Source organism: Alosa pseudoharengus, unplaced genomic scaffold (genome assembly GCF_046254945.1).
Source record: "Alosa pseudoharengus isolate Yale_2024_CS ecotype anadromous, Long Island Sound unplaced genomic scaffold, YU_APseudo_1.1 YU_APseudo_1.1_scf_24, whole genome shotgun sequence".
Taxonomy (NCBI): Eukaryota; Metazoa; Chordata; class Actinopteri; order Clupeiformes; family Clupeidae; genus Alosa; species Alosa pseudoharengus.
In genome coordinates, this window is record NW_027468689.1 from 4,712,558 (window position 1) to 4,726,856 (window position 14,299).

At 40.6% G+C, this 14,299-nt stretch overlaps 1 protein-coding gene across 2 annotated transcripts; it reads left to right on the plus strand.

Annotated features, from left to right (window-relative positions):
- The first annotated feature begins 1,401 nt into the window (after positions 1 to 1,401).
- LOC143142158 (uncharacterized) lies at positions 1,402 to 13,770 on the plus strand. Of its 2 annotated transcripts, XM_076302887.1 has the most exons (9): positions 1,402 to 1,861; positions 3,648 to 3,812; positions 4,171 to 4,296; positions 6,805 to 6,945; positions 7,380 to 7,507; positions 7,678 to 7,810; positions 8,302 to 8,455; positions 9,356 to 9,379; positions 11,654 to 13,770. In XM_076302887.1, exons 1-9 carry the CDS (start codon positions 1,636 to 1,638, stop codon positions 13,764 to 13,766), a joined length of 3,210 nt encoding a protein of 1,069 aa, XP_076159002.1. In that variant the 5' UTR covers positions 1,402 to 1,635; the 3' UTR covers positions 13,767 to 13,770. The 2 variants fall into 2 exon arrangements, with proteins under 2 accessions (XP_076159002.1, XP_076159003.1); XM_076302888.1 differs by lacking the exon at positions 9,356 to 9,379.
- Positions 13,771 to 14,299: the final 529 nt, after the last annotated feature.

Here is a 14,299-nt window from a genome sequence, read left to right on the forward strand (position 1 = left end):
TGACAGGATATACAGGAGTCCATGTTTCCAGGACTGACTGATAGTGCCCATGGTGAATCCGTGTTTTTTTAAATGTTTTATCTTTCAATAAATGTAGATTGCACAAACAACAACAAAAAAAAAACACAAATGATGATATTTCAAGGCCTTACGACTTACTTTTGATGAACGTACCCATACATCCAAAAGGGTAACCTAGGTCTATGACCTTATCCCCCACCCCAACCTTCGACTCATCATTTCAGCTGTTGTCAGCAGGCTGGAGGCTCAACATCCCACTTGCCAGGAAAAATTGGCATAATGTGTGCGCCATAAACAAAGGCATCATACAAAGCACTGGAGCTTACTGTGTGGGGTTTTCCAAAATCTTCACCTGGGAATATTCTGAAGTCTGGAGTTCAAAAGCTCTGTTTTCAGTGAAACTTATCACAAAAAAAGGAACATTTTGTGTGGATTATGTTTGTGTGGACTAGGCTTTATTGTAAATATTGTAATACATTAATGTCAATTTCTGCAAGTGAAAAGGTGCTCTAGCATGATTATTTTCTCAGTATATGAAATTTCCCTCTTAAAATGTCATGAAGACGTTGGCTTGCAGGCTTTGGGAAAACATCTTATTTGTTCTTTTGTGTGCCGTTTGTTGTTTATTGACTTGCCAAAGTGTGCAACCTATAAGTGCAAGTTGTCACATGAGGAAAGGAATATATTTTTTATGCGGGATGACCATTACATTACATTTATTTATTTGGCAGACCCTTTTAACCAAGGCAGCTTACAGCAATAAAATAACATTTAAGCTACAGTGCAGAGGAGACCTTAGCTAGGAATTACCACTGCATCTGTCAATACTTTAGAGTTTGCAATAGCAATAGGCACATTGCCATAAACTGCTTGGGTATAGTGGTTCCCAAACCTTTCATGGCAGGCCTCCCTTTAACAACAAGAACACAAACAGGATAGGTGGAGGCTGGCCATCGTAGGCCTGGTGTGGGATAAAAAAAGGTTACCCCACAGAGGGATCACTGATGCATAAACAGATTATACTGAAGAATTTTAAGATGCTAGTCTGTCAGTCAATATGAATATGGAATAGAATTTGGCTGGTCGTTTTGCAAGACTTATTTATTTGATAGGGAAATAAACAGAGTGATCTTTTGTTCAAGTCAGACAAATGGTAACATCCATTCGGTAGGGGTAGGGGGAGGGGGGGTGACACGTGTGTGTGTGCATTTGAGAATGAGACAACTTAAATTCTAATCTGCGGACCAGCTGGCATGCTGGTCTCCAGTCACTGATATCATGGGAATTGCCTTTTTAGGAGACACCTGATCGCAAGCTAAGCCAGCCTCACAAAGAGCTTATAAAGAGCCGAGGGTGTGTGGCCTGGGGGTTGGAGAGGAGCGCGAGGAGGATGTGAGACAGGGCCTGTATGGAGACACAAGAAAATAAGAGCCATTGCAAAGACAACAGCAGCGTGTTTTTGTCTTCGTTTTCTGTCTTTAGAGCCTCTTGTCAGCCGAAAGATTAGTTGTTATATTGGAAAGAGTGGGGTAACAGAACTGTGCTTTTTTCGTAAACCAGTGCAAGAATTCTTTACCAACCTATAGGAGCCGTGCGGCTGGTTTCAGGCAGGTGATGGACCCTTTTGTAGAGAGATTCAAGGCTGGTATGGTGCTAGGTGGGGTAGGAGATGCTCTAGGATACTACAAAGGACACTGGGAAGGGTGTACATCTGGAGCTAAAATCCAGGAAGAGCTTGCGACTCTCGGGGGTCTGGCGGCCCTGAAACTGGACTCTGAAAATTGGCCATTAAGTGATGGAGCCCTGATGCTTATAACTACAGCCGAGGCACTGGTCACAGGTGAGGATTTGACCACATAGAACAGTGTTTCTCAAACTTTTTTAAACGAAGGACCACTTAACCAATAAAAAAGAAATGCACAGACCACCTAAAAAAAGGCTAGACCTACTTCAACAGTATATTAGCCTACACAGTAGGCCTACTCACTTGCTTATTGTCTTTGCACTTTGCTTATTGTGTCAGAGGATTCATATGATTTAAATTGGCGTAGCTTACATAGACAGTGTTGCAGAACTGTTTGGATTTACATACAAGTTGGTTCAGTATTGCAAACAACTCATCTACATCATATTTTACCACGTCTGCTCGCGGACCACTTGGGATAGCTTGCGGACCACACTTTGAGAAACACTGACATAGAAGACTTCTAGATACGGAGCATACATAGCACACGTATGCTTTACTCTGACATTTCTTAGTCACCACGTTGTGCTGTTGTATGCTGTGCAATATGCCAATATGATGGTGTCATATTGAGTCTGTTTTTAACATCGTCGTCATCATCATAACCCGATGATGCCTCTTTGTTATGTTGACGTATATCATCACTCATCTTTTGTAAAAAGAGAGAGTGAGAGAGAGAGAGAGAGAGACAGGAATAGCGACAACAGATCCATCTGGGTTTTTTTCCTGCCTGCCCATTAGCACACTAAATACTTTCAGAAGCATTAAATATGTCAACAGAGTTTGACTGCTTCTTCAATTTCAATTCCAAAGCAGTGAAATTATAATCAAATGTCCCCATTTGAGGTCATGCATACATACTTACATACATACATACATACATACATACATACATACATACATACATACATAAATACATGCATACACACACAGCTGGCTTTTGAAAATTAAAAGTTATAAATACAATGTGTCTATGTATAAAATTATGACATGGCAAGATGTTGACACTTTTTTTTTATCACAGCAAGCAATGACACAGAGTGATGGTCTGATGTTGACAGGCTGTGTTCTTTTGATTGGCTGGGTTTGCTGCTTTGTTGTGTAATTGTGCTGCTTCTACAGTTTCTATGATGCCAGTGGGGGGGGGATATCAATGATAAATTATAAAATAGGTCACAGTTTGTAACTGGCACCTTATAGAACATATATGCACAATATAACTAACCGGATGACACGATTCAACAAAAGAGTTTTAAGAAACGAATGGTTTTGTAGTTATAATGTCCTTGACACAATCTAGACTCTTCTAACAACGACAGATAACATGTAATCTGAAATGGCAGAATAAGGTTCATTGTATACATACTCTTTTACAAACACTAACATAGTGTGTGAAACACAGAATGTTAAGACCCCTTTTGTCTATATCTGGACATTCATCTATATTCCCAAACACAGAGCTCAGATCTGTGAAACAATAGACGAGAGAGGCTCAGAGGGACTCTATGGTTGGATCCCCCCCAGACCACCTAATGCACGGAAAGTGTCGCTAAGTCCAGGCAGAAGCTAATCATAGCTAAACATAGCACAGCACAGCAACCACTCATCAGACAAGCATGCCAAACATTCAGGAGCCTAAGGAGGCTATCACCACACGTCTGTGTGAGTGATAGCGTCTGGTTTGGTGTCCTTGAAGCTCAAACAATGCAATAATGTGTTGGCGGTCCTCTCACAGCAAAACTCATTTTTAATTTACAAAAGTATGAGTTGAAATTTGTTTGATTTTTTGCATCTAAAGTATCTTGTCAAACACCAAACATCTGCTGCTACTCTGTGATGTGCAGTGTGTGTGTGTGTGTGTGTGTAATCACTTTAATCACAGATTATTGGTGCTTGGAGGACTTATATCGTGAGCTAGTGAAGCAGTATGTGGAGGCCATGGTGTTGCTGCAGGGTCGCCCCCCTGATCCCAGTACCGTGGAGGGCTGTGCCTATCTTAAGCCCGACAACTTCCTACTGGCCTGGCACACCCCCTTCAATGACAAAGGTCAGAGGTCACAGGCTTGAGGCCAACTATATGAGTAACATTGTTAAACATATGACCAGACAAGCTTTTATATCAATGTCTAATTGTATAAAAAGTTAAGTACATTGTTTGTATCACAGAAATTGAAGGTGTACCTTTGGAATATACAAAAGCTATTTTTCTGTATATTCCAAACTAAAATTTATTTCTGCATGACTGCTTTTCTTTTACTTTTGAGTACCCTTCAGACAAATTATTATTTGCAAACAAAAACTATTGTGTTTGATGGTTTTGATTGGTTCTTGGGGATTGGACATTTTTAAATGTGTATGTGTGTATCTGTGTATATAAAATCTGTGTGTGTGTGTGTTGGTGTCAGGTTCAGGTTTTGGTGCTGCAACAAAAGCCATGTGTGTAGGAATGCGATACTGGCAACCAGAGAGACTCGACAGCCTTATCGAAGTGAGCATTGAGACAGGTCGTATGACTCACAATCATCCCACAGGTAATGTTCTTCCTAATCACTGCTCAAGACGTATTGCTGTGCAATATGTACGTTGGTAAACCTCCCTCCTAGAGCCTTAAGTGCTTAAGCAAGAGAGCTAGCAGCCTGGGCTTTAAGCGTGTTTGCGAGCTCGACTCCTGAACATTCTAGAATTGTGTACATCCACAAGGGCAATCAGACATGATTTCATGGTAATCACATATTAAAACAATACTATGTAGTTATTTTACCTTAAAGTGACTGCTTCAATCTCAATTTAAAACCGAGTAGATTACTTGTACATTTGTTGATATTTGTGGCGGCCCGCATCAAGGGGTTGCAGTTTGTCTGGCTATGTTACTGATGGGATCATACGCACAGCAGCAAAGAGGAGTGACTGAATAATATGTTGGTATTTGTTGGGAGAAAATCTATCATGAATGTTGAGCCTTCTGGAGGTGCTGTGGGCCTAATCCACTGAGACATAGATGAAGGAAGGTGCCTGCTTGATAACACTAGTGAAATTATCTCAAAGACCGTTCTGTTGGTGACACAAAGGTTGCTTTGTTAGTGATTTTGTTTCTGACCTTAAATAGGCTTGGTTGTTGATAGACTGTTGTGTAAAATCCCCTTCCTATAGCAATGTGTATTCACCTTATTCCGCGCGCAAACATGGGGGCGCTAGCTTTGCCCACATTGTCTCCGAACTTCCGATTGAGCAGTACATCCATTGCGATACATTGAGATAGCAGAGCTCTATCAAGATGACTGGCATTATATATTATGGGTCATCCTAAAGTTAGGAACGTTTATTTAGGATTTTGGTGACTTAAAACATTTCTGTTATACAGCTTTCCTATCTGAAGTTAGGAAAAAACTGACTTTGGAGCGGCTGTTAGCCTCTCTATCCTCTTCTGCCGTGTTATCCCAATGAAGCTAACTAGACGTAGCTAGCCGACCGGAAGTTTAAAGACAACGTGGAATTTAAAAAAATGGGCGGGGCTGAATAAGGTGATTTGAAAAAAGAAATGTCTGAGCTACAGTAAGTGTAAAGGGGGAATTCACATTATACGCAGCATGCACTCGCCGCTAACTTGCTTTTGGTTGAGGTATTGTCAGGGATGGGCACAAATACATCAAAATGTATTTTCAAATAAAATACCAAATACCCACCTTAAAAATGTATCAAAATAAACTACAAAATTCACGGTTCCGCGTGAATTTCCTGCTACTTGAAAACAAAGATGAATGCTGCTGCTGACGAACAGCACAACTAGAGTTAAGCTTTTTTTTAAGTTGCCAAAAGTTTGATCAACTAGCCAACTAGCTTCGCTGGTGGCAAAACACATGGGGCTCATGAGTTGTAGCGCTATCCTATTGCGTGCAGAGGGAATTTGAAAGACAACCGGTTATCCCGCCCCTCAGATTGAGCACTGCCAATGGTGAGTTCCCAGACCCTACATCTTGATGTGGGTCTGGCTCGTCAGGCTATCCAAATGGATGATTTATTTAGAAATTTAAACAAGGTAGCATTTTAACCTAGTTATTTAACACCATCACTACCACACATACTGTATGGTGAGTTTCATCACAGTTGAATAATTTTGTGCACAACCTCTTCCAATGTAAATACAAAAAAAAAGGTAAAAATAAAAAATAAAAATCAGGTTGTCACATCCAATCAGTTAAGCCAATTAGAAGCCAATAATTATGACATTATCAATAATTTCTTATTCAAAATGTGCAAGAGGTTGGAAATGTCCTTGTTTGAGGTAGGAAATTATCAAGTCACCATAGCACTGAAATATTTCACAGGTAAAAAAAAAAACTGTAAAACAGAGAAAAGAAAGGAAAATAGCAAACTCAAGTGTTGTAATCTAAGCTTGCGAAGTCCTTGTGCTGTCCTTGTGTGAGCAAAGGAGTGTGTGTAACCTTAGCTAGTGGTGTCTCCTCAGTTGATGCCTAACTTCTCAAACAGTGTTGCATTCAGACGACGCCTGTGGGGCCTGTTAATCAGTCCAGCAAAGGAAAATAAACACTCTACTGGAGCAGAGGGGCTTGACCATGCAAGGGTGCCACAGACAGATAGAGACAGAGATTTTCTGCTTTATAGATAGTTAGATAGATGTCATCACAGTGTTTCACAGAAAGTATTTTACAGTATTTTGAAAATACAAAAATACACAACACTGAAGTATTTTGATACAAAATACGAAGGCATTTTCATCATCTCAATAAAATACAAATTACAAAATAGTATTTTGTATTTGAAATACGTATTTTAAATACATGTATTAGAAATACTGCCCATCCCTGGGTATTGTCCCAAAAATGTTGTCGTGCTTGCTGCCTGGCTTAGCACAAAATACTTAGTGGCACACAAAAAGAGCAGCAAAGCGGCAAAAAGCTGCTTATGCCACACTTTGCTCAGCGCAGCAGCGTCACACCAGTTCTTGCGCAAGCACGCCAGTGCTGCCATTTGCACGTGTAATGTGAACCCCGCTTAACCAGTAGCCTCTGATCCTACAGGTTTCCTGGGCTCGCTCTGCACAGCGCTGTTTGCCTCTTATGCCCTACAGGGCAAGCCAGTGGTCAGCTGGGGTCGTGACCTTCTGAAAGTCATTCCTAAAGCTGAGGAATACTGCAGAAAAACCATTCGTCACTTGGCAGGTAGAAGAAAAAAGAGAGAGAACATGTGTATATTTATTTATTGATTACATTGTTTATTTCATGTTTAAATTGTATATGTATGTATTGTTTAAGATCTATACTTAAATCATTCTAACTTAAATCATTTGAGATTTCTTTGATCTTTCATTGATTTCTTTTTAATTATTATGTATTTTACTTTTTAAGCTATTTTTTTAATTATTACCCTTTTATGCTTTTTTGCTATTACTCTTTGCTTTTGTTTATGTAAAGCACATTGAATGACCCCTGTGCTTAAAATGTGCTATATAAACTTGACTTGACTTGTAAAACAAGAGCGTTATCTCACAAAGGCAATATGTCACATATTGTCAAAATTGTATTTGACATATTAGCCTGTTAGCACTTGCACATCTCCCTCTATGGTTTGTGTAGCCTACATGCTTACTCCCCAGAGTACCTGGAGAGATGGTTTTATTTTGAAGCCAAGTGGCAGTTTTACCTGGAGGAAAGAGGGATCATAGAGGAAGGACAAGACAAGCCCATCTTTCCTGGGAACAATGATGCTGCTGAGACAGACAAGGTGATTAAACACACACACGCACACAGACAGACGGACGGACGCACGCACACAGACGCACGCACACACGCACACACACACACATAATGCAAAACATCTGTTCTATGCAGTAAATTAATATGGATGTATATTGTATCCATCAGTACAGTAACTTTATGTTCCTTTATGCCAAGATGTATAAGCACTGGAGCTCTGAAGGACGGCCAGGGAGAAGAGGGCATGACGCTCCCATGGTCGCATATGATGCTCTACTGGCTGCAGGGTCTGACTGGACAGAGCTATGCAAAAGAGCAATGTTCCATGGAGGTACAGTATCATGACATGTGTATGCATTACATTTACATTTAGCAGACACTTTTTGTCCAAAGTTATTTACATATGTCAGTTATATCACACGGGATTACATTGTCCCCGGAGCAACTTGGGGATAAGTGCCTTGCTCAAGGGCGCAACGGTGGAAGCCAGGAATTGAACCCACAAATCCATCTTCAGTGATCTGATCACAAGTGGTCAGTTCTCAATACAAGTGTGAACTTGTCTGAGACGCATGTGCCTATATGTCCAGAGTCTAAAGACAGGTGGTCAGCAACATCTCTGAATACATGTGTAAACCACGGTGTGTCTTGTCTGACTACTTATGATCGGATCACACAAGGCACATTCTAAACAAATGTAAACACGTGCAATGTATAGGCCACCATATGATCATATGATCAAGCTGATTAGAAGAACAGGTGCTGGTCTAAAGGTGTGCTGATGACATGCAGTGTGTGTTTGTGTGTGTTTGTGTCCTGTAGGAGAGAGCAGTGCAACAGGTCTAATAGCAGGATGTCTTTATGGGCTTTTGCACGGACTGTCAAAAGTACCGGCTGGACTGTACCAGACTGTGGACAAACGCGAGCAGCTGGAGGAACTAGGAGGGAAGCTCTTCCATGCAGCAGCGAAAGAGAAGTACACAGAGAAATAGTGGAAAACCACAGCTCAGCGTGTCCTCACATCTCCCCGTCTTTCCCTAGTTTTTTTTTTTCGTTTTGCTAAATTTATGTTTGCTTTGTTATTCAACAATCGAAGATATTGATATCTTAATTTTCACAGATATTATTAAATCTGTTTTTTGTTGTTGTAGTATTGGATAAGGGGCATCTTGCATAACAGTAAATACTGTTTGTAAAAGAATGGTTCTTATAATAATAGAGATGTGTAGAAGTGTTTTGCTGTTGGAACTAAGTCTTTACCGGCCTGTGTTGTTACAGCCATCTTTGAGTGTTTACTAAATAACTGATATATTTTCGAAACTGATATTTTTTTGAAATCGTACTCACATCACCTGAATGTTTTTAGGAGATAAATAATTTAATGATTTTTACTGGAATTTCAAATACCAAGATGGACACCTATTGAGTTGGCTATAACTAACTAACTTGGCTAATTGCATGATGGTCAGTGACTGCGTTTATCTGCACTTTGGTATCCCGGCTATGATCCGGATTTTGAGTGGTTGTGTGTTGCGCATGGAAACATCATATCCCGAGTTCAGAATCCCCGGATAAGCCCATATCCTGGTTTTGAGAAATCCGGTTTTGCTAGCTGGGATACTCTAAAGGAACTGGGATACTGTTCCATGTTTACACCTTATTCTGGACATGTGGCTGGCTGCATGCATAATTGTTGGTAACCGGGATACTAGTATTCATCATGTATATGGGTTTCTCTGTGCATATTCCTCTGTGCATATTCCGAATATGATCAAAACTGGGATAAGCCTCTTAACCAGGAGACTTGTAAACGCAGTCAGTGTTCAAAATGAATGACCTGCTGTATAAGCCCTCATTAATTTGTCTGTGCTTTCAGGGTCGTTCACATACGCCATATTGGGTGAGTACAGGTTGAAGGAAAATTTAGTAATCTCACTTTAGAGATGTAGTTTCATCATATATACTGTACATTGTATAAATTTTAAAACATCAATTTAAGCAGGTTACAGAAGATGGCAAAAACATTCTTTGGATTGTAATGGAATATGATTGCTTCTGTGGCCTGCCTGATTATGTGGAATTATGAAAATTCTACTACAGGAAATTGTTTATCGAGTTAGAATGTTTTTGTGATCAAATTTTTCAAGCGGATTGCTTCTTTCAGCATATACTATTCACAATCCCCATCAATACCATCCCCTCTTCAGCAAACTTGTGTAAACTGCACAGACTGCAGACACCCTTAAAATAATCCCCACAGGTTTAAATATTACCATTGTTATTTAAGCGGAGGTGACTAACATTTAAACGCGTCTGTGATAGTCACCCTTTCCTTTCATGGGTTTATTACTCACATTAGACAGCTGATCTTCACTTGCACCCGCATGGCTTATGATGGATCAGACTGCATGGCCAGATAAACAGGTGCTAATCGCTCGTTATTTGCACTCATCATCTCTGTTTAGCTCTGTTTGTTTCTGTTCAGGGAGTGTACACATTCGGTTACACATTTAAGACTTGTGGTTTGGGGTGTTACCCCGTTAATAGCAATACTGTGATGTAGCCTATGACGGGTGAAGTCTATCAAGATTGCCCTAGTAAAGACACTAAGTTAACTCTGTTATTGTATCTTTGGCAGACTAGTGAATTGAATGTCTATTATAGACTTATGTTATTCAGGAGCAGTGCACCACCAACATTAAAGGATTAATGACACATTATTTCCGTGTTCCTCCTGTTGTTTTATAGATTAAACTGAGTCTGAGCTATTTTCTCATGTTTTGCTGTGCCCCTCGGAATACTCAGGTGAACATAAATACCCACAATTCTCTGCGTTGACATGCATTGGAGCAGCACCATTGTCAAAACGGAAGCGTTCAGTTAAAAGCGGAAGTGCTCAGGCAGAACCGCGGTGATGTGCACGTCCACAAGCTAGTCTGTTCCAAAGCAGAGTCTGAAAATGCTAGGGACTCCAGCCACATCTTCGTAGAACCAGACTCGCAAGGAAATATTCTATCAGGGAAGCATGCGCGACTTTGGGAAACAGCAAAAGTGTTTAATTCCCTACGTTCTAATTCGCTACACTGGTGACGGAAAACCAACTAGCGTGTCAGAAAAAAAGGCTTTAACATGGGGCTTTATGACATTATTTTAATTCCCTAGAATCGTGCTGTTAATGGAAAACCGTTTTGATGCTTCTTATGTCGCTCAAAATTAAATGGATATAAGAGTTAGTTCACTTGAAACTCTGATGGAAAAGGGGCTACAAGGGATTCATGCTCCACTCATTTTAGAGAGGAGAGATTTAGTCTGCGTGTGTCAATTTTTTTTAAAAAGCTTTTGCTCATTAGGTACATGTAAACATAGACTTATACCAGTTTGTAGGTGTTCTTTTTAACTTTGTCCTTCAAAGTTAAGTTTAGTCTAGTTTTCAAAATGTCTCATGTGTCATGGTAAGGACAGATGGTCAAGTCTCGCTACATCTTTACTGGAGAACCTCATAGCTTGTTACTTAATTCCCTCTTCTTTCTTTTGATAAAAGCATCTGCTAAATAAATAACCATGATTGAAAGTTATTGCTGTATTAGATTGAAAGTTACCTAATACAACTAAAGTAATTCAGTTCTAAATTGTTCTTATACAGCAAAATGTAATTGTTCTAAAAAAGTGCACAGTGGTTTGTTAGTGCGGATTTATTTGTGTGTATAACTTTGCATAACTACTTAGTATGCGTTCTGCTTGTGCCTGCAGGATCAACCGTCTATTTATGCTTCATGGTTGTGATTGATTGATTCTAGTTAATGAAAATAATTATGCTTCTAGATTATGCCATTTCCAGACACTTCCTTCTGCACCCTTTTCGCACACTTCCCTCTGCACCTGCTTTTCACATTTGCCGTCCGACAATTTTATAAATCTGCCGCCCACTGCAAGCCAAATTCCACCACGCAAACTTTATTTTTATTTCTGTTGCGCACCAGAAACTTTCACATGCTCACCAGAAACTCAAAGCCCCTAAGAGGACATGGGGAAAAAATTTCTTTGTAAGTTTCAAGTGCGCACCAGATAGTTTCTCGTGCTCACCAAAAATGTTCCTTTTAGGGGCTGCGTTGATATTGTGTGAGTATATTGTAATTCTTTTCCCGAGCAAAATGAAGCCTTTTATCTCATTCAGACCCATGATGATGGCAAAGGTGTGGGCAGCAACCACAGCTCCCTTGGACTCCAAAACTCTGAGGCGAATTATTCGCGACAGGATGACCCTCCCAGGAGTGCGTGCCGTTCTGGAATGCCTTCTACAGTACCTCATCCAGGAGTTATCCAACAGAAACAACCTGCAGAATGACAAGAAGAGCCAAGAAAGGTCGGAACCAAAACACATCATCAAAAATGGAGCACAAGAAAGCAGTGACATTAGACATATAACATCATTCCAGCTCCTTCGAGCCAAGTTCCTGAGACCCAAATCCGATCAAACTCAAACTCGACAATGCAAAGTAGGGTCTTGCTCTTTCAAGCGGTCTGGTGGCCTTGTCAGGCAAGCCTCCAGAGATTCGATGAAGCGACAAACAGTAGGTGTTCGAAGTGTGAAACACTTGTCAGCCATCTTTGCAGCCAAGGAAAAGAGCGACGCCAACAACATGCGGATGGTACAGCATGGGGCCAGACCACATGTCAGGAGATCGGTTTTAGCTGCCTTAGAGAAGTTTGAGACCATTGGTTCTGTCCATAGTGGAGATGATTGTGTAACAGCTCGGAAAAACAAAGATACTGATGAACAGGTGAATGACAAATGTCAAAGAACAAAAGGGAGAGGTCAAGGATCAGATAAGTCAGCTAGAGTTCAAAGCCCAACAAAGAATGTAGATGGAAACCAATCAGAGCACCACTCTCTTAAAAACTCTACATGTGGCTTAGTGATGGCAGAGGCTGTGTGGACCGTGGCAACAGATCATGCAGATATTGTACAGCAGGTTCCTGGAGAAGTAACTGCAAGTGAACTTTCAGGTGAGGATGTACAAGAGAAAAGCTCAGATAATGGCAGGCACATCTCACCTCAGACAGCTCAGCAAGTGAAATGGGCCAATGTGGAGGAAGATAGTGTCTGTGAGGTGGTTCAACAGAACAGCTCTGAACCTCACAGTAATCTGTGCATCACTGTTGAACCACAGAACACACAGAGGGTTGCCATTCTATCGTATCCACAGAACACACAGAGGGTTGCCATTCTATCGTATCGCCAGGTCTGGTGGTTTCCCACTACTGAATTGCCATTAGTGACACCGCTGAGTATAGATACACAACATTGCACTAACCCATCATCATTAGTTTTAGATTTTTTGGAAACCCAATCCACAGATCTTACTGGGGAGGCTGATGGAAAGCAAGTCACTAAATGTTTACATGCAGCAGAGTCACATGACTCCAAACCTTGCCAGGACCTCTGTGAACAACCACAACTCTGTGAGTCAGATCCACAGGAATTCATATATGAGTGTCCGTCTGTTCCAGGTGGTTCCTTCCACCCTCAACCAGATTTACAGCCCCAGGAATCAGAATTCCAGAGCGAGGCTTCTGTCTCACAGAAAAACCTGAATCACAATTCAGACTCCGTAGATTCCAATAGACCCCTAACTCAGTCTCAAAATGATCTCATCACAAACCCACAGCTGTCAGAGTTAGAGAATAAGGAGTCTGTCTCACAGAAAAACCTGAATAACAATTCAGCCTCAGTAGAACACGGATGCCAATCAAATAGACCTCAACCTCAGTCTCAAAATGAACTCATCCCATCTCACGCTAAGATGTCAGAAAGTGATGAAACGAGTTCACCTCCTGAAGCCGTCACATCACAATCAGAAGGACCAGACACCGAAATACATTTGACGTGTGCTGAACTATCTGACACTTCAACAACCCAGTTGTGTAGACAGATAATTAATAAAACATTTAATGCCAGTTCTCCTCACACAGCAAGTCATGGACAAGGTGAATGCAACAATAAGCCAGCCATTGTACATACAAACGGAGGTGGGAGGTTGTCTATACCAGTGGAAAATAAGACATTGCAAGAGGATGAGCATGAAGGTATCATCCTATGCCAAAAGAAAGAGGATCATTTGAAAACAGAGATTCCGACTAAAAGTCCTTCACAGAATGAGGAAGCCGAAAGCTGCCGTCTACAAGCCCAGTCTGGTAGAGCAAAATATAGAACATTTCAATATGGAGATCCATGCAAGGAGAAGAAGTACATTCCCAAGACAATTAGATTCACAGACACATTTTAATTTTTAAATTATATTTAATGATAGTATACATATCTTAGAAGCTATTATTGTATAACTACACATTGTATTTTGCATCGCAGCCCCAGGCAAAATAAAATCCAACAATTGCAAAACAGCATTGCCGTTTTTGTTCCAAACCTCTTACCTGATCACGTCACACCTGAGTCAATGGGCTACTGCAGCGCCAAAAAGACAGAACATGGTCAAGCAAATAATTTTTGTTTCATAAAAATGTATTTGTTTTATGATACCTTTGCAGATGATTTCTCATCTTGCTACTGGGAATGTCCAACCGTTCCAGGTTACACAAATACGGGTCCGCTGAATGTAGGCTAGTTTACCTCCCAATGTTAAATTCAGTGATTATGATTACTTCACAACTTATATAGTAAAGTGACATTTGAAGTAGACTTCATAAGATATTCATGAAATATTTACAAAGGCTGGAGAGAAAAACGGCAATGCTGCTTTGCGATTGTTTGACTTTTTGACAAGTTGTCGCCATTCTGTCTTCCACATTCTTAAAAGGTTTG